The 26,721-nt window shown below is 42.2% G+C and overlaps 1 protein-coding gene across 7 annotated transcripts in view; it reads right to left on the reverse strand.

Moving 5' to 3' along the window:
* The window catches only part of Rnf216 (ring finger protein 216), a 132,330-nt gene that overhangs the window by 63,671 nt on the left and 41,938 nt on the right, over nucleotides 1-26,721 (reverse strand). For all 7 annotated transcript variants that reach the window (XM_070033487.1, XM_070033485.1, XM_070033486.1 and 4 more), the window contains 6 exons: nucleotides 23,187-23,301; nucleotides 18,511-18,650; nucleotides 12,815-12,865; nucleotides 11,297-11,434; nucleotides 5,916-6,064; nucleotides 4,680-4,758 (listed from right to left, as the gene is read on the reverse strand). In XM_070033487.1, coding sequence (XP_069889588.1) covers nucleotides 4,680-4,758; nucleotides 5,916-6,064; nucleotides 11,297-11,434; nucleotides 12,815-12,865; nucleotides 18,511-18,650; nucleotides 23,187-23,301 — 672 coding nt within the window. The remainder of the gene's footprint in view (nucleotides 1-4,679; nucleotides 4,759-5,915; nucleotides 6,065-11,296; nucleotides 11,435-12,814; nucleotides 12,866-18,510; nucleotides 18,651-23,186; nucleotides 23,302-26,721) is intronic.

The following is a 26,721-nucleotide window of genomic DNA, read 5'->3' on the forward strand; positions in this document are numbered from 1 at the left end:
ACTATGATTTTAACATGTTATAGACTAATATTCTCTATCCTGGAGAATGTTCCTTATACACTTGAGAAATGTATTTTCTGCTCTTGTTTAGGTAGAATGCTCTGTATTGTCTATTAGGTCCATTTGGAGTATAAGGTTATTGAAGCCTACTGTTTCTGTATTAATCCAAGTTTTCTGTCCATTATTGAAAGTGCAGTACTGAAATTTGTTTTTTTTCCCTTTCAGTTCTGTCTGCCTCATGTACTTGGGCACAGTGATGTCTGGTGTATATTCAAATCATTCCTTGGATGTCATAGGTGAATGGGTCCAAGAACCTGTATTGGATACAAACATCTGTAGATGTTTTAGTCCTTTATATGAAATAATACAGTATTCACACATGACCCATGCACATCCTCCCATACACTTTATATCATCTCTAGATTATTTCTAATACCCAGTACAATGCAGATGCTATGTAAATAGGTGATACACTATACTGTTTAGGAATAATTACAAGAAAAAAAAGTCTGCATGTATTTGATACACAAGTACTTTTTCCAAATATATGAACTTAGGGCCTGCGCTCTATCTCTGAGCCTCTCTGTGCTCAGAGAGGCTAATGCATAACCACTTGAGCCACAGCACCACTTCTGGCCTTTTCTGTTTATGTAGTACTAAGGAACTGAACTCAGGGCTTCATGCATGTTAGGCAAGCACTGTACCACTAAGCCACATTCCTAGCCCCTCCCTTGACTATTTTTAATCTGTCATTGAGTCCATGAATGCAGAACATATGAATATGGAGATCAACTGTTTTATATTTACAGTTGGTGTGTATTTCAGCTGAATCAACCCTTTCATCATAATTTCTTCCTTGTATGACAGTAAATGACTTAAGTATGGCTACTTGCTTTCTGCCCCACAATTGACCAAAAATTAAAAAAAAAAAAAAATCAAATCACCTACTCTGTCTTTTGATTGGAGTTTAGGCCATGTGCATTTAAAGCAATTATGTAAAAAAAGAACTTACATAGTCTTTTGTTTTGTTTTCTATCCATCCATCTCATATTTTTTTGTTTTGTTTTGTTTTGTTTTGGGGAGGAGGGTCTGGTCGTGGGGCCTGAACTCTGGGCCTGGGCGCTGTCCCTCAGCTCTTCAGCTCAAGGCTAGCGCTCTACCACGTGAGCCACAGCGTCACTTCCGGCTTTTTTCTTATGTGGTGCTGAGGAATCGAACCCAGGGCCTCAAGCATGCAAGGCAAGCGCTCTACCACTGAGCCACCTTCCCAGCCCCTCATTTTCTTTCTTTTTTTTTGTTGGTCATATGGCTTGAACTCTGGGCCTGGCCACTGTCCCTGAGTATTCAGCTCAAGATGAGCACTCTATCACTTGAGCCACAGCATCACTTCCTGTTTTCTGGTGGTTTATTGGAGATAAGAGTCTCATGGACTTCACTGCCCGGGCTGGCTTTGAACTGTGATCCTCCAACCTCAGCCTTCTGAGTAGCTAGGATTACAGGTGTGAGCTACCAGCGCCTGGCCAAAACATCCTATATTTTAATAACAGCTTTTAAGGTGATAATTCAAATTGTATGCATGCTACTTCTTTTGTATCTCTCCCCCCACCCCTACTATGACTAATATCAAAATAAAAATCACACATTTTAAGTGTGGATCCATTATTACTTTTTCAAATCTGGAAATCAAACTTGGCTTTCAGGCTTGCTAGGTAGGCATGTTACCATTTGAGTCATGCCTCTAAGCCCCTTTTTGCTTTGTTATTTTCAAGATGTGGTTTGCTTTATGCCTGGGCTGTTCTGGGCTGTGATCCTTCCTACTTGTACTTCCTCATATTGGTGGGTATAAGTGTGTGTCACTGCTTCCAGCCTTTGTGCTTTGCCCCTAGCTAGGAAAACAGGTGTGTGCTATGATGCCCAGCCACTGGTTAGGAATATCTTTTTATCCAGGCTGGCCTCCAACCATGATCCTCTGATTTCCATCTCTTACGCAGCTAGGCTACAGGCTTGAACTACTGTGCCTAGCTTAATATTTTGTATATATTAAAAGAACTTTTGTTTGCTTCCTAAAGTTAAAAACTGTTTATATATAACTATTGTGTATTGCAGATTTTTGTTCTCAATGACCCCAGACACCTAGCTCATGCCAGATCATAACAGCACTCAATTGGGTGACACAAAAATTAACTGTCCTGGGTGGGCCAAAATGTTGGGTTTCTATTCAAACTCTTTCCCTCCTCAGGGAGGAGCAGAAAGAACTTCCCATTACTTGCTTCTACACCGAGCTGGGGAGGATAATGTAAGTGAGCATATTTTAGTCTCATTAATCTCAGTGGCTTTTTCTGCAAGTGATCAGTGTGCTCACACTCACATTTCATTGGCTAAATGAAACAAAAGGGCCATCTCCAAGTTCAACAACAGTGTAGTATAGTCCTTCCATAGACAGGAAACAGAATATTTGTTGTTCCTATTTGGGATCTTAAGCTCCACAAATATCCAAAGATTAAGTTCTAAAGACATTCAGTGGACGGAGTTTTACATTAATGTGGGCCATTAGTCTATTTCTAAATGTCCTTGGAGAATAATGGCCTCTGTTTCTCCTTAGCCTTCCAAATTGTATATAAGCATTTTCAGTAGCTATTTGGAATCATAGAAGGAAATGGAGATCCAGCTCTTTGCATACATATTTCTTGATATGTATTTACTTGAAATACTCAACACAACAGCCTGTCAGAAAACAGAGGTTTAGAGCTTAACTTTACTCTTTCTGCTTTTTCTTTCCTGACATCAGATGGGTACTCAAAGTCCTGAAGGTCTGATACTATCTAGCTTATTAGTCAGCTTTATATTCCTGGTATCAGTCAATGTCCTGGCTGCTTCTACTTTGGAAGCCTTGAATACTCTTCCAGTTTCATTCTAACTGTTCCCTTTCTTTCCTTTGCTCTGTTCCCACTGCTCCCTAAGCAGGACCCCACCCCCACTCCCCCACCCCCCGTCAGTTGCAGGGCTTAAACTCAGGGCCCAGGCACTGTCTCTGAGCTTTTTGTTGTTGTTGGTGGCTGTGGGGCTTGAACTCTGGGCCTGGGCGCTGTCCCTCAGCTCCAGCTCAAGGCTAGTGCTCTACCATTTGAGCCACACTACTTCTGGTTTTCTGTGTGGTTTATTGGAGATAAGAGTCTCACAGACTTTCCTGCCCTGGCTGGCTTTGAACTTTGAACCGTGACCCTCAGATCTCAGCCTCCTGAGTAGCTAGGATTGCAGGAATGAGCCAGCGGTGCCTGGCTTCCCTGAGCTTTTTTACTCAAAGATAGCGCTCTACCACTTTAAAAGCCACAGCACTACTTCCAGTTTTCTGGTGGTAAGGTGGACATAAGTCTCACAGACTTTATCCTGCCTGGGCTGGCTTTGAACAAATGATCCTTAGATCTCGGCTCATGAGTAGGTAGGATTACAGGCTACCAGTGCTCGGCCAGCTCTGTTCTCTTTGTGCTCTGTATCTTATAGCTCAGGTATTGTCTTCCCAGGCATTCCAGTGTTTGACATACTAGACACACACAAGGACAGTCAGTTAGTATGCTTTCTTAGTTCCAAGATTCCAGAGATTAATTAGGATTTTTTTTTGGTTGTTGCTGGTTGTGGGGCTTGAACTCTGGGCTTGGGCACTGTCCCTGCACTCTTCAGTTCAAGGCGAGCACTCTATCACTTGAACCACAGCGCCACATCTGGTTTTCTAGTGGTTTATTGGAGATAAGAATCTCCAATAAGAATCTCCTGGGCTGGCTTTGATCCTCAGATCTCAGCCTCCTGAGTAGCCAGGATTACAGGCATGAGCCACTGGTGCCCTGCTAGGACAAGTTTTATAGTAACAACCTAGGGTGGGGATAAATTATTAAATAGCTACATCAGTCAGTTATAAGAATACACACAAGTTTTATACAGAAATATTAATGGTGAACACAAAAGCTGCAAAGTTTCACACTATTAGTTTAGTTTCTTCTACCACCTCTACCTCAATTCTACTGCTCTCCCCAAGACATTGTAATATTCAACTCTCGTTATGTGGTTTTAGAAAAATGACCCTAAACACATTTGTCTGGGTGGATATCAATATTCACTAAAAACTCTTAAGTGACTTATAAATAGCAGGCATATTTGAAGATTGTCAGTTTAGAGTAGAAGCCTAGTTAGAGAAAAGAAAGATTTGCAGCACAAGGGTGACTATACAGATTTGGCCTCACCTTAGAACAGAACTGAAAAACCTACCAGACATCTCAGAGATGTCAATATAATACCCAAGTGCTATTGGAATTTTGGAGGCAATAAGAAGTGTTGTGTATATGGGTAGTATTTGAGCACAGGGTAAGAAAAAGGGCAAGCGAGAAATATGACACAGGAAAAAAAACGAAGTTCCTATCTTATATTAGTATACATTTGTCCTTACAAAATGTCATAGAGCAGGGACTCAGAGAGCTCTGTAACTGGAATCCTACAAGTGGCTCCTACTTTGTAACCATGACAACCACCAGCACGCAGTACTCTTCTTCGCATGATTTTACTAAAAGATGGCACTCATACTTCTCAAATAGCCGCATGTAGTCACACAGTACACTCTGGGTGAACCATCAGGGAAACTGACAATACCAAAACTCAGTACAAGTGTAGGAAAAATCTTGCTTCCTTACCTTTCGGCACCGAGGATTAGGACAGCTGAACCTTTTCACATCACTGTCCAACAGAGCAGGAAAGCTGCAGGAGGGGCACCTGGAATCAGAGAGCATAAATGGTATTATGCAAAAGGTGACAGCCTGAAGAGGTTCAAGGGACTGTTCATATGGAAAGTTAATCTTGAGCTGGACAGCTACAGTGTTTTTTTTCTCATCAGTCCAGGGGCTTGAACTCAGGACACCTTGGCATTTTCCATGAGCTTTTGTGCTCAAGGCACTATACTACTTTGAGCCACAGCTACACTTCTGGTTTTTAGGTAGTTATTAGAAATAAGGGTCTCCTGGACTTTCATGCCTAGGCCTGCTTCAAACTGTGATCCTCAGATCTCAGTCTCCTGAGCAGCTAGGATTACAGGCTTGAGCCACCAATGCCAGTAGCTACAGTGTTTTTATACTCATTACTTTACATTAAAACATGGACTGATGGGCTGGGAAGGTGGCTCAGTGGTAGAGCACTTGCCTTGCATGCTCGAGGCTCTGGGTTCGATTCCTCAACACCACATAAGAAAAAAAGCCGGAAGTGGCGCTGTGGCTCAAGTGGTAGAGTGCTAGCCTTGAGCTGAAGAGCTGAGGGACAGCGCCCAGGCCCAGAGTTCAGGCCCCACAACCGGACCCAAAAAAAAAAGAAAGAATAGAAAGAAAAAAGAAAACGTGGACTGAGCCTTTTTTCTGTCCTGGCCCTTCCAGAATATACAGGTGTCAGCTAAGTCCTGGCTCAGTGTTAACCACTCAGTAAACATAATTTCTTTCTTTTTTTTTTGGCTGGTCATGGGGCTTGAACTCTGGGCTTGGGCGCTATCCCTCAGCTCTTCAGCTCAAGGGAGCACTCTACCGCTTGAGCCACAGTGCCACTTCCAGTTTTCTAGTGGTTTATTGGAGATAAGAGTCTCATGGACTTTCCTTGCCCGGGTTGGCTTTGAACCATGATCCTCAGATCTTAGCCTTGTGAGCCACTGGCGTCCAGCAAACATAATCTCTTGTACACATTTCTTCTCAGCAATTGTACCTACAGGCCAGAAGATTAGGGAGCTCAAGTAATGCAGATGAGTTTTTCACTTAAAACTGACTACTATATTTCTGAGCAAGAAATGTACAAAACCCTGGTAGATACAGCTTTGTTATAGAATTTTCTCACTTGGAGAGAGTTCTCAGGCAGTCCTCACATTCAGGCAGGAGTAGTGTTAGAGAACTCACCTGACAAGCTCGTCAGCATAGGCTGCAGCAACTTCTTCTTCAGCTTTTCTCTCATAGTATTTATACAGAATGGTCTGGGGAAGCACTTTCTCCAGTTCACTGGCTGGGAATGAACATGTGCAGCTGCCTTCCATGCAGCTGAGATCTGACTAGAATGGTAAGGTAAGCAAACAGAAAAAAGAAAAGTCAACCAAGGTTTCAGAGCTGAACTGCATTTTTCAATGAATATGAAGAACAGACCCTGAGGTGTCAGAGCAAGCATCTTTGTCCTCTTTCCTGAGAAATCACACTTCAAACAAAAAAACCCATGAGAACAAGAAACCCAACTTTGATACTAGTAGCAGCCCAAATTACAGTCCATAAAGATGAAAAGGGGATGGAGGAAGAGCACCTGACTTAGTAGATCAGAAAGCCCTGGTTCAGTGTATGAAAAAGAGTCAGAAGAGAGTAGCAAGCTGCTTCCCTCAATGAATCTGCAAAGCTGTAGACCCCCCTAGGAAGGCAGTTTAGTGTGAGGAGGGCTAGAAATTAATCACTCATTGGTGAGTTGTTTGGGCCTTTAGTTCCTACTCCCTTCAGACAGAATCAGCTCCCAGGACAAAGGAAAAAGGCTCAGGGACAGAAGGAGCAGCAGTGATAGAGGAGGGCAGAGCTGAGGAGTGCCCTCAAGTGAACTATGCACACTGAGAAGAACATTCTCCAACTCCTTCCTTCCATTCAGCTCCAGACTTCTGGAGACAGGATTCACACCCAAAACCAATGAGAAAATATAACAGAATGCCATTTGAAGTTCACCATATAAAATTGTATTAACAGGCACCTAAATCAACCTCACTAGCCTATACTCTCCAAAAGCTTTCAATATGAGCAAAAAGTGTCAGACATCTAAGGAACACTTCTTCAGATTAGCAGACACCAAAGCAACTACCAGAAAAACATTTATTAAAGTTAACAATAAAGCTGGGTGCCAGTTAGGAGGCTGAGATTTGAGGTATTGTGGTTTAAAGCCAGTCCAGGCAGGAAAGTCTATGACATTCATATTTCCATTTAGCCACCAAAAAGGTAGAAGTTGTGTCGTGTGGCTCAAGTGGCAGAGCTCTAGCCTAGACCAAAAAAGCTCAGGGATAGCACCCAGGTCTTGAATTTAAGCCCCAGAACTGGCACATGCATGGTACACACTCGTACATGCATGCACGCATGCACACACATACACACACAGACATTAACAACAGCTAAAATCTATTAAGTATCATGTGTCAGAAAATATATGCGTTAAACACATGATACCTCACTTAATGTTCCTAACAATATTATGAGCATCTCCTTTGTAGAGAGGAAAAAGCTGAGACCTAGAATTTGACAAATCTGTTTAAGATACAAAGCCAAGTGGAAAGCCAAAAGCCCAATATTCTTTGCCAGATTCCAAAGGTCATACTTTTGGAAAACATAATTCTTCCTAAAGCTTGAACTCAGGGCTTGGGCACTGTCCCTTACCTTTTTGGCTCAAGGTTAGCACTCTAATACTTGAGTCACAGCTTTCTTTCTTGCCTTTTAGAGGTTAATTGGAGCTAAGAGTCTCCTAGCCTTTCTTGCCTTGATTGGCTTCAAATCACAATCCTCATATCTCAGCCTCCTGAGTAGCTAGAATTATAGTTGTGAACTGCCAGTACCTGGCAAAGACATTTTGTATTATGCTTATGTTTTTCAATTACATTTTTTTTTTAATGGTACTGGGGTTTGAACTCAGGGCCTTGTACTTTCTAGGTAGTAACTCTACCTTAGGGCTCTTTAGGCTTCAGAAAGCAAACTGTCCCTCATTGACCTTCACATTCCCTTCTTTCATCTCCTCTTCTTTTCTCCTTAAGGCAACCATAAAAACTGTAATTCCTCTTCTTCAAGGCTTGTCATGAAGTTAAAAATAAACTCCAATTTTTCCTGCCTTTTGGTCTTGGATCTGGCCAAAAAGCAATTCTTTGACCTATCTTATCTAATAGTATAGCTTATGACCATTTCAGAAGGTCCTGCCCTACACCCAGGGGAAAGAATGCTGCACAAAGGTCAAGAACCATGTGAACTGACAGTTCTTTCTCAAGTTTCCCATCTATTAGCCTCATATCATACTCTTTCTATCCAATTACATTTCTACTTTTTTTTTTTGTCGGTTGTGGGGCCTGAACTCTGGGCCTGGGTGCTGTCCCTCAGCTCTTCAGCTCAAGGCTAGAGCTTTACCACTTGAGCCACAGTGCTACTTCTGGCTTTTTCTGCTTATGTGGTGCTGAGGAATCGAACCCAGGGCCTCTCATGCATGCAAGGCAAGCATTCTACCACTGAGTCACCTTTCCAGCCCTCCAATTACATTTCTATAGAAGCATTCATGCTCCAGTTATGTCTATGAGGACCAGTGGTATGTTTTGAGTGGCAGAGGACTCACCTAGAAAATATTAAGTCTTGAGTTTAAACAGCTTCTAGACACTGAACACATGGTTACTTATTCACATGTTGAAAAGGGGCACACTCCAACACCATTCAGACAGCTTCTGTGCTTGAGACTTCACCCTATGTCTCTATCTATTTATTGGTACCCACTGTAATAAACCTGTACATTTAAGTGCTTTCTTGACTTCTGAGAACTCTTCTAGAGAACTGACACCGAGTAGGTTGCATGAACCCCAATTTTTAGTCAAACAGTTAGAAGTTCCAGAGATTTGCACTTGTTCAAGGGGCTAATCCTAATTCCTCTAGGTAAACAGTGTCGGAACTGTCTTGCTTGCTGATGGAGAGACACCCTCACATTTAGGGTTACAGAAGTGAGCTGTGCTGTGACTGAGGCTTAGTTTGTTTTTCCTTTAGGTTTGCAGAAATAGTTTCTTAGTTACTTTATAATCATTTATGATAATAAAAGAATACTGGTCAGTAATTCCTTATGTTTCTTAATTGGATTTCAAATTACTTAAATTTTTTTTTTTTTTGTCGGTCGCGGGGCTTGAACTCTGGGCCTGGGCGCTGTCCCTCAGCTCTTCAGCTCAAGGCGAGTGCTCTACCACTTGAGCTACAGCGCCACTTCCGCTTTTCTGGTGGTTTATTGGAGATAGGAGTCTCACAGTCTTTCCTGCCCGGGCTGGCTTTGAACCGCGATTCTCAGATCTCAGCCTCCTGAGTAGCTAGGATTACAGGCGTGAGCCACCAGCGCCCGGCTCAAATTACTTAAATTTGAAGTCTAATTTTTTTTTCTTTTTTTGGTGTGTGAAAGTACTAGATATTAGGGGGTGTAACTCAGGACCTCCTCTTGAATTTTTTTTGGGGGAAGGGTCAGTTATGGGGCTTGAACTCTGGGCTTGGGAGTTGTCCTTGCACCCTTCAGCTCAAGGTGAGCACTTTACCACTTGAGCCATAACCCATTTCTGGTTTTCTAGTGGTTTATTGGAGATAAAGTCTTAGGGACTCTCCTACCTGGGCTGGCTTTGAACTGTGATCCTCAGATCTGAACCTCCTGAGTAGCTAGGATTACAGGTGTGAGCCACCGGTGCCCGGCTTGAATTTATTTATTTATTTTTTGAGAGGTTGAATTTGGAGCCTTTACTGGAGTGCTGGTGGTCTACAGATGGCCTCCTGTCACATCTGCAGCCCAGTGAATACACTTAACATTGTTAGAAAACTGAGCCATGAGAGCTGGAGAGGAAAGAAAGAGCAGAAAAACACCAACAAATCATATCAGCTCCAATGGAGAGCTGAAGTGAGACACCATGTTGACCAGGAGGAACTCCAGTAGACACAGAGACATGAACATGGAAATAGGAGACATGGTATTCCTCTTGAATTTTTCGTTTTTGTTGTGGGGCTTGAAGTCAGGGACTCAGCACTGTCCCTGAGCTCTTTTGCATAAGTCTAGCACTCTACCCTTTGAACCACAGTACCACTTCTGGTTTTCTGGTGGTTAATTGGAGATAAGAGTCCATTGGACTGCCCTCCCTAGGCTGGCTTTGTACTGTAATCCTAAGATCCCAACCTCTTGAATAACTAGGATTACAGGCATAAGCCACCAATGCCTGGCTTGAGGCCTGCTTTTTGATGGCTATTTTGAAGATGAAGTCTCACAAATTTTTCTACTCAGGCTTTATTTGAATTTTCATTCTCCAGATCTCAACCTCTAAAGTAGATAACCAGTACCTGATTATTTACAGCAACGTTTCAGTGTACCAACAGGAAGTATATGATGCCAATTCATCTGTTGACAGGTGATGTCATGATGGTAGTACAAATAACCCTAGTTCTTTTGCTGCTAGTGTATTTTTCAGATAGAGTCTGGCTAACTTTTGCTTGGCTTTGAGCTGTGATCCTCCTTTCTCTCCTTTGTAAACAGCTGGAATTTCAGGCATGAACTACTGCTCTTGGAACATATTAGAAGTTTTCTATTGTTGTTGAAATAAAATACCAAAAATATAATGGTGTAAAAATTTTCTTTCCATATTGTTTACATTGTTTAAGAGAAACTGACTTTGGAAAGAGTAGTAAAATCTTTCATAAGCCACACTGGCAAGCTCACAGCTGAAATCTTAGCTACTCAGAAGTCAGAGATCTAAGAATCATACATAGTTTAAAGCTAGCCCAGGCAGAAAAGTCAATGGAACTTTTTTTCTTTGATTGGTAGTGAGGCTTGAACTAAGGGCTTGGGTGCTGTCCCTGAGCTTTTTCACTCAAGGCTAGCATTCTACCACTTTAAGCCATAGCCTCACTTCCTGTTTTCTGGTGATTAATTGGAGATGAGTCTCTGACTTTCCTGTCAGGGCTGACTTTGACCTGTGATCCTCCAACCTCAACCTCCTGAGTAGCTCTAGGATTACAGGCATGAGCCACCAGCCCACAGACGAGTAAAACATTCTCCAATTAACCAGCAAAAACCAGAAGTAGGTATGCCTCAAGTGGTAGAATGCTAGCTTGGTGTGAAACAGCCAACTGAGAGTGCAGGGTTCCAAGTTTAAGCCCCAGTTGTGGGACATAAAAAAAAAAAAAAAAAAGAGAGATCTTGCATGAAAGTCTAATATGCACTTTAATCCAACTATAAAATCCTTTTAAATATGTGTGAAACTTACTAATGCACTCTCCTATGTTCAAATAAGCTGAAAGTTCTAAGTTCATCCTCAATCTAATGATGAACAGGAAACAGTGTTCAGGAATGCCCTGTGGGGTTAGGTGTGGGGACACAGAACACTTCTACCATTCACAGAAAAGAAACTGCTAAACTCAGAACCAACAATCCCATACGTCAGGTCACACAAATACCACCTATCATCAGAATTCTACAAGTGGCCCTTGCCTATCTGCATAGTTACTTTAGACTGTGAATGTTTCCTACATAATGTAGAATATTAAGCAGATCTTACCTTTCCAGATCCAAAGACTGCTTCTTGGGCATATCTGATAAGACACTCTTTGCAGAATAGGTGAGCATCAGCACACTGTGTCAGCTCCTCAAATGGAAATTCTCCATAGCAACAGCGGCATTCAATCAGCTGGCCGTCCTGTAGGCCAACAGACACACATGTGAATTAGCTTAAATGCTCACTTAATATAGATATAGAGAGAGACCTTGTCTCCTAGCCATATACCTCCCTGCACCAGACACATATTCTGAGGCCCAAAGGGATACCTAGAAGATACTAAATGAGTTGTTTCCTGCTATCTATCCACAGTTCAGAAAAACTAGGTATGGTGGCACCTGCCTATAATCCCAGAATTTGGGAGACTGAGACATTAGGATTATGAGTTTGAGACCAAGCTGGGCTGGCTATCCAGCAAGATGTAGTCTGAAAAAGGGAGTGAATAAGTAAAAGCAGCTCAGGGTAGCAAGTGCAACATTAATTCACAGCTAAAGAGAGCAAGCTTTTTCCCTTCTCTTTGGACTAATTCTTTGTATAAAGCTATGATAGACCATCAATTCCTGGCTCTAGGGGAATTGTATTTGTACTCAGATGCTAATATGACTATAAAAAGGATAAGTTCCAAAAGTTGTATTTGTTTTTTGTGTGTGTTTTCAGACAAGGAATATGAAGGTATCATAACTCAGCCTGAGTTTTCTTTTGCCTGTACGGGGACTTGAATTCAGGGCTTTATGTCCCTGGTTGGTGAACTACTAATTGCACCATGCCTTCAACCCTTTTTTGTGTGTACCAGTAATGGAGTTTGAACTCAGGGCTCTCACTCTTGCTTAGCTTTCTTGTGCAAGGCTGGTGCTCTATATCTACCATGAGTCATAACTCTACTTCTGACTTTTAGCTGATTAAAGGCAGCAGCAAATAGTCTATGTAGCATATTCCAGCTATCACTAACTCCCCACTGCAGTTCTGATTCCGTGTGGTAGTTAGAATGACTATGCTAGTTCCTGTAAGCTGGTTGTAACCTAGGTAAACTCAGCAAATGAAGAGGAGGTTAATTAGGAGAAGTTTGCTTTCAAGATGTCAAGGAAATGTGATTTAAGAAGGGAAGCCCAGGGCTGGGAAGGTGGCTCAGTGGTAGAGTGCTTGCCTTGCATGCCTGAGGCCCTGGGTTCGATTCCTCAGTACCACATAAGCAAAAAAAGGAAAAAAAAAAGAAAAAAGAAGGGAAGCCCATGAGATCACTCAGAATAAATGAATTAGATGAGATTTCAAATTACCTCCCACCACCACCCTGCCTTTTTTGTTTTTGCTGGTACTGGGGCTTGAACTCAGGGCCTGAGCACTGTCTCTGAGCTTTGCTCCATTACTTGAGCCACTGCTCCACTTCCAGATTTTTGTGGTTAATTAGAGATAGGAGTCATAAATTTTACTGCCTGGGCTGGCTTTGAACCACAATCCTCAGATCTTAGCCTCCTGAGTAGCTAGGATTACAGGCATGCGCCACCAGCACCGGGCTCAAAATACCTTTTGATATTGTTCTTCATTCATCTGCAGGGCAAGCAAAAAGTCTTCATGCTGAGGGGGGGGAAAAAGTCATACATTCAGATACAAGTTAAATAGTAAAGGTAATACAACAGTATTTATTTCTGTGAATGTTACTCTATTGTTACCATGCATCTATACATAATTTAGTCATTAAAAAAGATACCGAGAGGGCTAGGAAGTTGGCTCAGTAGAATGCTTGCCTTGCAAGCATGAGGCCCTGGGTTTGATTCCTCAGCACCACATAAGCAGAAAAAAGCTGGAAATGGCGCTGTTGCTCAAGTAGTAGAGTGCTAGCCTTGAGCTGAAGAGCTGAGGGACAGCACCCAGGACCAGAGTTCAACCCCCATGACCAACAAAAAAAAAAAAGATACCTAGAACAACTTGTTGAGTAAGGTAAATGAATAAAAACCAAGTATGACTACACAATGTGCAGGTGAGCCTGTGAGACAACAGTGCTGAGAATGCAAAACAGCAGAGCCAGGAAGGTATGCTCATCTACTTTTAGGAATCTGGCCCAAAGATGTCTTGGGCTAGAAAGATGAAGCAATATATGCACAAACTTAATTTACCACGATTCTTTTTTTTGGTAGCAAAACAGCAACATAAATTTATTCTCTCACAATATGGAAGCCAGAAGCTCAAAATCAAAGTGTCAGAAGGGCTGGTTCCTGCTAGAGGTTCTGAAGGTTGTAGAGTTCATTTTCAACATAGTGTCCAGTGAGTACCATTGCTGCATTTGTTCACCCTTTGTCCCTTCACATGTGTTTTCTCTTATACTTCCAAAGACATGTAACAAGCAGAACAAAGAGAAAACAAAAAACAGCAAAAAAGAAAAACTCTCTTGTTTTTATTTTCTGGAGTACATGTTGATAAATATTATTTTGTATGATCAGATGTACACAGGCATTGTATCTTTCAACTCTTCTCCTAAGAATATCCTCCTTTGTTTCACTGTGTGTGAATGCCTAGAGCCAAGGTCCTATTTATAAAAGCAAAAACCCAGAGCCAGGTATGGTGGTAGCAAGTACCTGTAATCTCAACACTTGGAGGTTGAGGGAGGATGATGAAGAGTTTGAGGCCAGACTGAGCTACACAGCAAGACCCTATTGCCCACCACTAAACAAACAAGAATTTAAAAACAAAACAACAAAACTCTCCCATTCCTGAAACTTCAAAACAACCCTGAAGATTTGGCCAAAAGAAAAATGACTGAGGGGCTGGGAAGGTGGCTCAGTGGTAGACCGCTTGCCTTGCATGCATGAGGCCCTGGGTTCGATTCCTCAGCACCACATAAGCAAAAAGAAAAAAGCCGGAAGTGGCGCTGTGGCTCTAATGGTAGAGCGCTAGCCTTGAGCTGAAGAGCTGAGGGACAGCGCCCAGGCCCAGAGTTCAGGCCCCACGACCAGACCCCCCCCCCAAAAAAAAAGACTGAGTATGCTCTAATATTACAGATACATGAGGCAGTTTTACAAAGGAAAGAGAGAACAGATGCTGGTGTCTCACACCTGGCAACCTTAGCTGTTCAGGGGACTGAAATCTAGAGGATCTCTGAAGCTAGCTCTGGCAGGTAATTCTGTGAGACTCTATTTCCAATTAATTAGCAAAAAGCAGGGCTGGCTTGAGTGGTAGGGGGTCAACTGAGCAAGAAAGCCAAAGCATCAAGGTCCTGAGGACATTTTCGGTAAGTACTGCCATGCCCTGCTTCTACCAACCCCACCCCTCAAAGGAAAAAAGGAGAGAAAATTATCTTTCAATGGCTATAAAGTCATCACTAGAACACATTTTTTTTTTTGTTGTTTTTTTGGTCGGTTGTGGGGCTTGAACTCTGGGCTTGGGTGCTGTCCCTATGTTCTTCAGCTCAAGGTGAGTGCTCTACTGCTTGAGCCACAGAGCCACTTCCGGTTTTCTAGTGGTTTATTGGAGATAAGAGTCTTTCCTGCCTGGCTGGCTTTGAACCATGATCCTTAGATCTCAACCTCCTAAGTAGCTAGGATTACAGGCATGAGCCACTGAAGCCCATCACACTGTTGGGTTTTAAAAAGGCAGGGCAGGGCTGGGAAGGTGGCTCAGTGGTAGAGTGCTTGCCTTGCATATCTGAGGCCCTGGGTTCCACATAACCAAAAAGAAAAAAAGCCAGAAGTGGCGCTGTGGCTCAAGTTGTAGAGCGCTAGCCTTGAGCTGAAGAGCTGAGGGATAACGCCCAGGCCCAGAGTTCAGGCCCACAACCGACAAAAAAAAAATAAAATAAAATAAAAAGGCAGGGCAGAGGACTGTAAATCTTATTACCTTCTAGATAAGAGTGGTAAATTAAAAATCCAGAAATATACTTGTTTTTATGTAAAATAAAGATAAAAACAAATGAAAAGCTAATTCCCCTAGGGGTGCTGGTGGCTCCAGCCTTTAATCATAGCTACTCAGAAGTCTGAAATGGAGCTGAGACTCAAAGTGGTAAAGTGCTAGCCTAACCTTGAGCAAAAAAGCTCAGGCCCTGATTTCAAGTCCCATGGCGTGGGGGTGGGGGCAATTCCTCCAAAGCTCAAAATAAGCAGAAATTAATGACTTAACTGTTCATTAAATAAATGAAATAAGCAAACCAGAGAATTTCAAGTCACTTTATAATATAGTATTTTTTTTTTTGGGTCCGGTCATGGGGCCTGAACTCTGGGCCTGGGCGCTGTCCCTCAGCTCTTCAGCTCAAGGCTAGCGCTCTACCACTTGAGCCACAGCACCACTTCCGGCTTTTTTCTTTTTGCTTATGTGGTGCTGAGGAATCGAACCCAGGGCCTCAGGCATGCAAGGCAAGCGCTCTACCACTGAGCCACCTTCCCAGCCCAATATAGTATTTTTTTAAAAACATAATGTTTTTTGTTTTTTTGGGGGGGTCCAGTTGTGGGGCCTGAACTCTGGGCCTGGGCGCTGTCCCTCAGCTCTTCAGCTCAAGGCTAGCGCTCTACCACTTGAGCCACAGCGCCACTTCTGGCTTTTTTTCTTTTTGCTTATGTGGTGCTGAGGAATCGAACCCAGGGCCTCAGATATGCAAGGCAAGCACTCTACCACTGAGCCATCTTCCCAGCCCAACATATGTTGTCTTAAAAAAAAAGACTATGTAGCCTGAGCTGGCCTCAGATTCTTGATTCTCTTGCTTTAGTGTCCCAAGTGTTGGAAATACAGATATCTATCATACCCATCTCAAACTAGTTTTTAAAAATGTGACTGCATGCTGAACACTGGTGGGTCATGCCTATAAACCTAGTTACTCAAGAGTCTGAAACCTGAGGACCACGGTTCAAAGCAAGCCTAGGCAGTAAATTTCATGAGACTCTTTATCTACAATTAAGCATAAAAAAGCTGGAAATGGAGCTATGGCTCAAGGACAGGATCCCAGGGACAATGCCCAGGCCCTGAGTTCAAGCCCTAGGACCAGCACAATTAAAAACAACAACAAAAAAAGTTGTGTGATGAAGATAACATTCAGTAGTATTGTTTTGTACTATAAGCTTGATTCACACCAAGGCACCATTACTTCTGTTCTGTTGATACTAATTTGTCTTAGTACTACTGTAAGACATATGACCTCACAGATCCTCTAAAAAGTCTTAGGGAACCCAGGGACCTGGTGCTACTCTAGAGCCACTGCTCCAGAAAATGCTTAAATAAACAATATACGTATATACTTTTTTTTTTGTTGGTCGTGGGGTTTGAACTCTGGGTTTGAACCACTGGTGCCTGGCTAATATATATATATTCTTATTGACCATTTGACACTCCATTTGAGAATATCTTAGCTAAATAGCTGTTTTTCCATCACTAAAACCTCAGAGAGGTGAAATATATATTACAAAGTTTCAATTCAAATTCTCTAACAAGCTAATTGTTAGAAAACTTTAGTCTAAATCATTATAAAATCCAGTTTTGTTTCTTGTTTAAAAATCTGTCATAGGGCTGGGAAGGTGGCTCAGTGGTAGAGTGCTTGCCTTGCATGCATGAGGCCCTGGGTTCGATTCCTCAGTACCACATACACAGAAAAAGCTGGAAGTGGGGTGCTATGGCTCAAGTGGTAAAGTGCTAGCCTTGAGCTGAAGAGCTCAGAACAGTGCCCAGGCCCAGAGTTCAAGCTCCATGACCAGCAAAAAAAAAAAAATCTGTCATGGCCGGGTGCCAGTGGCTCACGCCTGTAATCCTAGCTCCTCAGGAGGCTGAGATCTGAGGATCGCGGTTCAAAGCCAGCCCAGGCAGGAAAATCCGTGAAACTCTTATCTCCAATAAACCACCAGAAAACCAGAAGTGGTGCTGTAGCTCAAGTGGGAGAGCGTTAGCCTTGAGCTGAAGAGCTGAGGGGCAGCACTCAGGCCCAGAGTTCAAGCCCCATGACTGACAAAAAAAAAAAAAAAAAGCATTTGCCTATCATGTACAAATTCCAGGGTTCAATTCTCAGTTAAAAAAAAAAAAAAAATCTGGGGGGCTGGGAAGGTAGCTCAGCGGGAAAGTGCATGCCTTGCAAGCATGAGGCCCTGGGTTCGATTCCTCAGCACCACATAAACAGAAAAAGCCGGGAGTGGCGCTGTGGCTCCAGTGGTAGAGCGCTAGCCTTGAGCTGAAGAGCTGAGGGACAGCGCCCAGACCGAGTTCAGGCCCCAGGACCGGCAGAAAAAAAAAAAATCTGTCATGCATTGTCCAAAAAGAAATGTACTCATTACCTTACTTATGTAACTGTTAAGTCCTTTCTATATTACCTTTATAGTAAAAAAATTTAATGCAGAAAAAAAAAAATCTGTCATGGTTGGCACTGGTGGCTCATGCCTGCAATCCTAGCTACTCAGAAGACTGAGATCTAAGGATTACAGTTTGAAGCCAGCTTGGGCAGTAAAGTCCATGAGACCTTTATCTCCAACAAATCATTCAGAAAAAGCTGGAAGTGGAGCTATGCCTCAAATGGTAGAGTGCTAGCTTTGAGCACAAGAAGCTCAGAGGCAGTACTCAGGCCCTGAGTTCAAGGACCACACATTAAAAAAAAAAAAAATCTGTCATGTAAGCCAAACACTAGGCCCATTCCTGCTGCAATCCTAGCTACTCAGGAGGCCGAGGACTGAGGTTCCAAGCCAACTCTGGCAGAAAAGTCCATGAGACTCTTAACTCCAATTGACCACCAAAAAGCAGGCATGCATACACACACAGGTTAGGGTTTTGCTATAGCCTAGGCAGATCTTGAACTTATGTTCTTCTTGTCTACCCAGCTTAAAAAAGTAGATCTTTTTTTTTTTTCTTTCTGTGTATGTGGTACTGAGGAATTGAACCCAGGGCTTCATGTATGCTAGGCAAGCACTCTACCACTAAGCCACATTCCCAGCCTAAAAAATCGTGTGTGCATGTGTGTGCGTGCGTGCGTGCGTGTTATAGGGCTTGAACTCTGGGCCTGGGCGCTGTCCCTCAGCTCTTCAGCTCAAGGCTAGCGCTCTACCACGTGAGCTACAGTGTCACTTCTGGATTTTTCTGTTTATGTGGTGTTGAGGAATCGAACTCAGGGCCTCATGCCTGTGAGGCAAGCACTCTACCACTGAGCCACCTTCCCAGACCCCCAAAAAGGTAAATCTTAAATTACAGATTCATATCAAGCTCAACACGGAGCAAATGAAAACCACAGAAACATACTGTAAGCCCAAAGCATAGCTTCCTACCTCTGCCATTTCTTTGATTTTCTGCTCATAGAATTCTTGCTCTTGCTGCACAGCTGGAAGGAGGGCTCTCTGGTCATAGGACCTACAATGTCGCCGCTTATTTTCCAGAAAGAACATCCGCTTTTCTATTTTTATGTCACCTATAAGACACATAAGAATTCAAAATCATGTATATAACTGGGTGCTAGGAGCCAGGTTAGCCATTCCCTGTCTCCTGCAGCTCCGCCCCCTTACGAGTTTCCATAACACACTGCTGCTAGAAACTGTGCCTTTCACCAATCCTAACCCTTTTCACCTTCTGGCCTTCCTTTGTGTATACCAACTGAAACCTTTGCTACCTCAACTGTTCTATTTTACAGCTTTGGATTATTATGAACAGAGTGACCTACCTTCTGGCCTTCCTTTGTGTATACCAACTGAAACCTTTGCTACCTCAACTGTTCTATTTTATAGCTTTGGATTACTGTTCTATTTTACAGCTTTGGATTATTATGAACAGAGTGACCTATAACTGCTTATTGACCAACCTGCAATTCAGTTGGGTATATAGGGAGACAAGGAAGTGTCAAATAATGGGATGTTTTCTACAGAAAATAATTCCAGATTTCCAAAGTAGTTGTTTCGATTTATATCCTTCTACCAGCAATGTGTAGGTTCTAGTTGCTCCACATGCTTGCCAACATCTGATATGATCAGTTTTTTTTTTAATTTTAGCCATTCTGGTAGGCTAAAGCTCTGTATCTATTTTCCTTTAAATTTCCATTTGAAAATCTTCACATATATAAAAAAGCTGAAAGCATTGCTTAGAGCTTATTATGCATGTCAGGCCAGCCTTGAATTGATAAGTTCTGTATTACAGGGGTGAAAAAGCATGCCTGGCTTCTGCATCCTGAATTCTGCACAATCATGCCAGGCAAAAATAACATTCAGAATTGAAGATAGCAGAAGAGAAAATACCAGACATATACTATTTCTGTTCAGATTTTATATAACTTGTGTAGATTTGGTTGTCTTCTAGAAAACTGTATTTTCCACTGAAAAATTTCAATTTACTCACTGTTTGTTCTCTCATTCGGGAGTACGAACGCAGAGCCTTGTATTTTCTAGGTAGGCCCTTTACCACTTGAGTCACGATACTATCCCAAGGTTTGCATTCTGATGGTGCCCAGTCTAAGAATTCTTTGCCTAGCCCCAAATCATAAAGATTTTTTTTTCTGTTGTTTCCCTAGAAGTTTTATAATTTTATGCCTTACTTTGATTTTGAGATAGGGTGTGAGACCTGAGATAAGGTCTTTTGTTTTAGGCCTCCAGATGTGTAATTACTTTAGAACTGTTTGTTTAAAAGGTTGTTTCCTACAACAAGCTAGTTCTTTGAAAAAGTTACTAAAATTGACTGACTCCTACTAAGAAGAGATGAGATTCAAATCAATAAAATCAGAGATGCCACAAAAACATTACAATAAACATCCAAGAAATCCAAACAATTATAAAGGATTACTTTCAAAATCGAAACCCAAAAAAGAAGGAAAATCTAGCAGAAATGGACAAATTTCTAGAGACGTACAAAGTGTCTAAACTGAACCAAAAAGATACAAACTAGACAAACAGGCCAATAACATGTAATGAAAGGGCTGGGAATGTGGGTTAGTGGTAGAGTGCTTGCCTAGCATTCATGAAGCCCTGGGTTTGATTCCTCAGTACCACATAAACAGAAAAAGCCAGAAGTTGTGCTGTGGCTCAAGTGCTACGAGTGCTAGCCTTGAGTAAAGAAACTCATGGACAGTGCCTAGGCCCTGAGTTTAAGCCCTAGGACTAGCAAAAAAACAAGTTTTCCCACAAGGAAAAGTCCAGGTCCCAATAGATTCACCACTGAATTCTATTTTTTTTTTTTTTGGTCAGTCATGGGGCCTGGTGCTGTCCCTCAGCTCTTCAGCTCAAGGCTAGTACTCTACCACTTGAGCCACAGTGCCACTTCTGGCTTTTTCTGCTTATGTCGTGCTAAGGAATCGAACCCAAGGCTTCATGTGTGCAAGGCAAGCACTCTACCACTGAGCCACCTTCCCAGCCCTCATGGCTGAATTCTGTAAGAATTTTAAAGATGAATTAACATCAATACTCCTCAAGTTTTTCCATGAAACAGAAACAGAGGGAGCAATTCCAAATTCATTCTATGAAACCAGTATTACATTCATCCCCAAACCAGGTAGGGATCCAACAAAAAAAGGGAATTATAGACCAATTTCTCTGATGAACAAAGCTCTTTAATAAAATACTTGCCAAGATGGGCTGGGAAGGTGGCTCAGTGGTAGAGCGCTTGCCTTGCATGCCTGAGGTCCTGGGTTCGATTCCTCAGTACCACATAAGCAAAAAGAAAAAAGCCGGAAGTGGCGCTGTGGCTCAAGTGGTAGAGTGCTAGCCTTGAGCTGAAGAGCTGAGGGACAGTGCCCAGGCTGAGTGCAGGCCCATGACCGGACCAAAAAAAAAAAAAAAAAAGAAAATACTTGCCAAGAGAATCCAGAAACAAGTAAAAACAAAACAAACAAACAAACAAAAAACCCATTATGACCAATTAAGCTTCATCCCATAGATACAAGTCTGGTTTAACATGCACAAATTAATAAATGTAATTTATCACGTCAACAGAGCCAATGACAAGAACCACAGGGTCATCTCAATAGATTCAGAAAAAGTCTTCAACAATATACAACATCCATTCATGTTAAAAGTTTTGGAGTAGGGCTGGGATGTAGCTTAGTGGTAAAGCGCTTGCCTAGCAAGTGCAACACCCCCAAACCCCCAAAATTTGGAGAAACTAGGAATAGAAGGAACATTCCTTGAAATAATAAAGGCTATATATAAAAGACCAACAGCCAACATAATACTGAATGGGGAAAAATTTAATCCGTTTCCCTTAAAATTAGAACAAGGCAAAGATTTCTACACTCTCTCCTCTTCCATATAGTTCTGGGATTCCTACCCAGAGCAATATGGCAAGAAAAGAACATAAAAGGGATTCACATAGGGAAAGAAGAAATTAAACTATTCCTATTTGCAGATGACATTATACCTAAAGGATCCAAAAAACTCCTTCCCCAAGTCCTAGAGCTGATCAACCATTTTGACAAAGTAGCAGCTCACAAAATTAACTCACAAAAATCAGTAGCCTTTCTGTACGCCAATAATGTACAAGCAAAAAGGGAAATCTTATCCAGGAGCCGGTGGCTCATGCCTGTAACCCTAGCTACTCAGGAGGCTGAGATCTGAGGATCACGGTTCAAAGCCAGTCCAGGCAGGAAAGTCCGTGAGACTCTTACCTCCAATAAACCACTAGAAAACTGGAAGTGGTGCTGTAGCTCAAGTGGTAGAGCGCTCGCCTTGAGCTGAAGAGCTGAGGGACAGCACCCAAGCTCAGAGTTCAAGCCCCGCGACCAACCAAAAAAAAAAAAGGGGAAATCTTGAAAACAACTTCATTTGCAATAGCCTCAAAACAACAACAACAACAGAAACCTAAAAAACGCCTAGGAATTAACCTAACTAAAGATATAAAAGATCTTTATAGCACAAACTATAAGAATCTGAAGAAAGAAATCAAAGAGGAGACCAGGAAATGGAAAGAACTTCCATGTTCATGGATAGGTAGAATCAATATCGTGAAAATGGCCATACTGCCAAAAATGACATACAAATTCAATGTAATCCCCATCAAAATCCCAATGATACTCTTTACCAATATAGAGAAAACAATCAAAAAATTCATATTGAACAACAAAAGACCTAGAATAGCCAAAGAAATTCTAGGCAAAAAAAAAAAAGCAACGTGGACAGTTAAAAGTATGGCTCAAGTGGTAGAGTGAAAAAGCCAAATGAGATCATGAGGCCCCAAGTTCAAGTCCAAGTACTGGCACACAGACAAGATACATACACAAAAAAATGAGTTGGGCAATCAATCAAATATCTATCAATTAATAAACAAATAAGACAAAAATTCAGTCAGTTTACATAATAAAAAAGGTAATGTCAACAAAAAGAATAAAACAAACACATTCTGCATAGATAGACTTTGAAAACATTTTGCTAGGATACCAGTTACTTAAGACTACATTTACATCATGTAATTGCAACCCCTCAAACCCCTCTGTACAGTATTTTCACAATTAAAAAAAAAAAGAGTACATTTACATTCCTTTTTTTTTTTTTTGGTCAGTTGTGGGGCCTGAACTCTTGGACTGGGCACTGTCCCTGAGCTCTTCAGCTCAAGTCTAGCACACTTTACCACTTAGCCACTGCATCACTTCCAGCTTTTTCTGTTTATGTGGTGCTGAGGAATTGAACCAAGGGCCTCATGCATGTGAGGCAAGCACTCTACCACTGAGCCACCTTCCCAGCCCTTTGACTCCATTTTTATGGAATGTATGATGTGCTGACAAAAAAACAATGCCTTGCAGGGGTGAGAGGCATGGATCAAGTAATAGAATGTGTATGGAGCACAAGTCCTGAGTTCAAACTCCAGTATTGCCCAAACAAGCAAACAAACAAAAAACAAACTTAGTCCTTGTCAGTCATGTCTGATATAGCATGGCCCTCTAATAAGAGCTGTAAACCCCCTCAATGACCATGCGGAAGGGAAAGGCTCAGCCTAGAGCTTGAAGCATTGTCAGCCACACTCAGCTCATTACCTTGTTCAAATCTGAAATCTATGTAGGAATACTGATTCATTTCTTTCCTCTTTTTCCTTTTTCCACTAGTTTCTGGTGAAAGCTCCTGCCATTTTTTAATGGCGTCAGAAAAGGCCTAAAATTGAGAAAGGAAAAGGTTATTTACTGCTGCAAATAGAAAATAAGTATAAGTAAAACATAGAGTTGGGGGTCATGGCTCAAGTGATAGAGTACCGGCCTACCAAGAAAAAGGCCCTGAATTATATCCCCAGTACCATGAGGGAGAAAAAAAAAAGTAACACATAGTCAGTTTTTAAATGTCATCTTCACTCATTATCAGCTCCCTTCCTTGCGTGTCTCTCCAGTAGTAGGCAGTGGAAAGACAGATAGCATTCTGCTATCTTCATTTCCTAGTACTTTCAGTAATAGCCTCAGAACCAAAATGCTTAATAACAGGTTAGAGGACAACAAAAGGGTTAGGTGCCAGTGGCTCATGCCTGTAATCCTAGCTACTCAGGATCCTGAGATCTGAGGATCGCAGTTCAAGGCCAACCTGGGCAGGAAAGTCCATGAAACACTTATCTCCAATAAACCACTAGAAAACTGGAAGTGGCGCTGTGAAGTGGTAGAGCACTAGCCTTAAGCTGAAGAGCTGAGGAGCAGTGCCCAAGCCCAGAGTTCAAGCCCCATGACCGACAGATAACAAAAAAGGACAACAAAAGGAAATAAATACTGCCTAAGTATCCTCAGATGGACATAGTGGTAAATTCTGTGCAGCTGTCTAGTTGGCTAGCTGACATATTTTTGTTGTTACTGTTAGTTGTGGGGGACTCAGGGCCTGGGCATGGTCCCTGAGCTCTTTTGCTCAAGGTTAGTGCTCTACCACTTTGAATCACAATACCACTTCTGATTTTCTAGTGGTTAATTAATTGGAGCTAAGGAGAGATTGAGGAAGAAAATAAAAAAGTCTGAAGGAGGTAGCAGTTAGCAGAAAACTAGAAAGAAATAAACCCAGAAGGCAGCTAGGAGTTCTAAGCTAGTCTCTGGCTACTTCAATTGGGAAAGGGAGACTGAGAACTGTAATACAAAGTGTAAACAGAAGGCCCTGATGTTGGACTGCCAACATGAGCTGTGGAAAAGCTCACATAATGCACAGGCCTTAATCACAGTAGGAGGATTTGTGAGGCAGCAACTCTCTCAGTGTGGAAGACTAGCCATAGTGAGGAAAGATATTCTAGTGAGAGGGGATGGCTGGCTATCACCCTTTCAAAAGGAAGGTTTTTATTTCTTCTTTAATTATGAAGAGTAGCTTCATGGGGTACACAAATTGACAACTGTTATCTTCCAGGTTTGTCCTTTCTATATATATATTCTTTGCATTAGAATTATATTGAGAAATGTTATGATGAAATTTAAAAGATTATTGATGACTAGTTTTTTTGCCAGTCCTGGGGCTTGAACTCAGGGCCTCTGTCCCAGAGTTTGCTCAAGGCTAACTAACTAACACTCTACCACTTGTAGAGTGCTAGAAGCACCACTTCTGCCTTTTTCTGTTTATGTGGTACTGAGGAATCAAACCCAGGGCTTCATGAATGCTAGGCAAGCATTCTACCACTAAGCCTGGTTCCCAGCCCAAGACGAGGTATTTTTAAGAGAATCTGCTGAGCTTCAGTTTTCTTGTTGTGGAGAGGGAACAACCTTCACCTTTTTGTTTTTGTCAGTTGTGGGGCTTGAAATCTGGGTCTGGGTGCTGTCCCTCAGCTCTTCAGCTCAAGGCAAGTGCTCTATCCATGAGCCACAGCGCCACTTCTGGTTTTCTGGTGGTTTATTGGAGATAAGAGTCTCACGGACTTTCCTGCCCGGACTTTCCTGCCCGGACTGGCTTTGAACCGTGATCCTCAGATCTCAGCCTCCTGAGTAGCTAGGATTACAGGTGTGAGCCACCAGTGCCTTCCAACCTTTACTTTTCATGCGTACGATGATTACAATAAAAAGTGAAAATGAGATTCAGCTGCAGTGAAAACAAACTCCTGAGTGGCAGGGCAGTGTTAGACAGTGCTATTGACATAATTCAAAATCATCCCTGGATATGTTTTCCAAAACCCTGTCCACATAGTAGTCCTATCCTTTGGACAGAACTTGTATGCACCACTCACATACAACAAAGAAAGATCATCCATCTGAACTGGCCACATCATGTTTTAGCTCTGTCTAAACACTCCTCTTCAGTTCAAACAGTCTGGAATCATCTTATTTCAAAGTATGCTGAATTTTCCAAACTAACTACCCACTGAAACAAGAAGATGCCTTTATAAACAAAAATAGTAAAGAGAAACATGAAGAAAGGGACAAGAAGGAAGAGCTCTTTTAAAAAAAAGTTATTAAAAATCACATAGGTAAAGCTGCAGAAAAGAGCTCAGGAGATCATTTAGATTAAAATCCCCATCTTTAAGCTGCCTCAGGACCACAATGGACTCAAGATGAGCCACAAAACCCTACAACCTCTCAAGTGAAGAGGCTGTGGAATGACCAGACCTTGCCATGCAGTTCCTCCTACCTTCCCAGGACAAGGATGCTGATCTCTGGGAGTGAGGGGCTGGGATGCTGGAGATGGAACTGAGAGCCTCCTACATGCTAAGCACATGCTCTATCACTTAGCTATGATGCTAACCTCTGCCCCTTATTTTTCATTTGAGCCCTTCTGGAGCTCAGAAAAAGTATAAATAAAATCCCAGGGCAGTGAAGGACAAGGCAGAGTATAAACACTAGACACCAAAGAGCCCTTTCTGCCTTGTAGTCATTACTTTGGGGGATATTCCACTTTTTAATGAAAGGACAGACATTCTCTATTATATAGAATGAAGAATAAGAGTAAGACATAGAATTATTCCTTCAGAGGGATTTTACCCCAAATCAATCAATTAGGAATTTTCTGACAATTGCCTAAATCAGCAATCTGAAAGAAGGGGCTTGGCCTAGGCTCAGCACAAGCCACCTTCACCTGGGCCTCACTTGAAATATCCTCACTTAAAATACCTGGTGCACATTTTAATCATTAAAATAACTCTACACTTGTCATCTGGGGAAAATAACAGTGTTAGCTGAGCATCACAACCACTTGAGCAGTAGGAAGAGTTGAAGGCAACAGAGGGAGCAAGAGGTGTCAGCAAATATCACTACTCATACTGTCCAAGCTGAGTCACAATTAGCAGGAGCTGCACAGACAGCTTTGTTAAACAAGTATGTCTCTGCAATCCACTAACCGCAATACCTGCCTAAGCACCAGAACCGGGGCCTTCACATGCTATCTTTCCTGAAACCTTTAGGGAAAGCATAGGAGCTTTCAGGAGGGGACTATTTTCTTCTGGTAAAGCATCCTCACTGGGGCACAACTGTGTTTCTGTCTCCTTACACACTTTCCCTCAGGTAACAGAAAACTAAACTACCTGGGGCATGGTATGTCACTGTCCCAAATTAAAGCAAGTCAGGGAGGAGCAGGATTGAGACATCTTTCAGACTCTAGTCATCCTGCATTCCACAATACAGCTTACCACTC

This window comes from Dipodomys merriami, unplaced genomic scaffold, assembly GCF_024711535.1.
Source record: "Dipodomys merriami isolate MVZ:Mamm:240054 unplaced genomic scaffold, mDipMer1.0.p SCAF_22, whole genome shotgun sequence".
NCBI lineage: Eukaryota > Metazoa > Chordata > Mammalia > Rodentia > Heteromyidae > Dipodomys > Dipodomys merriami.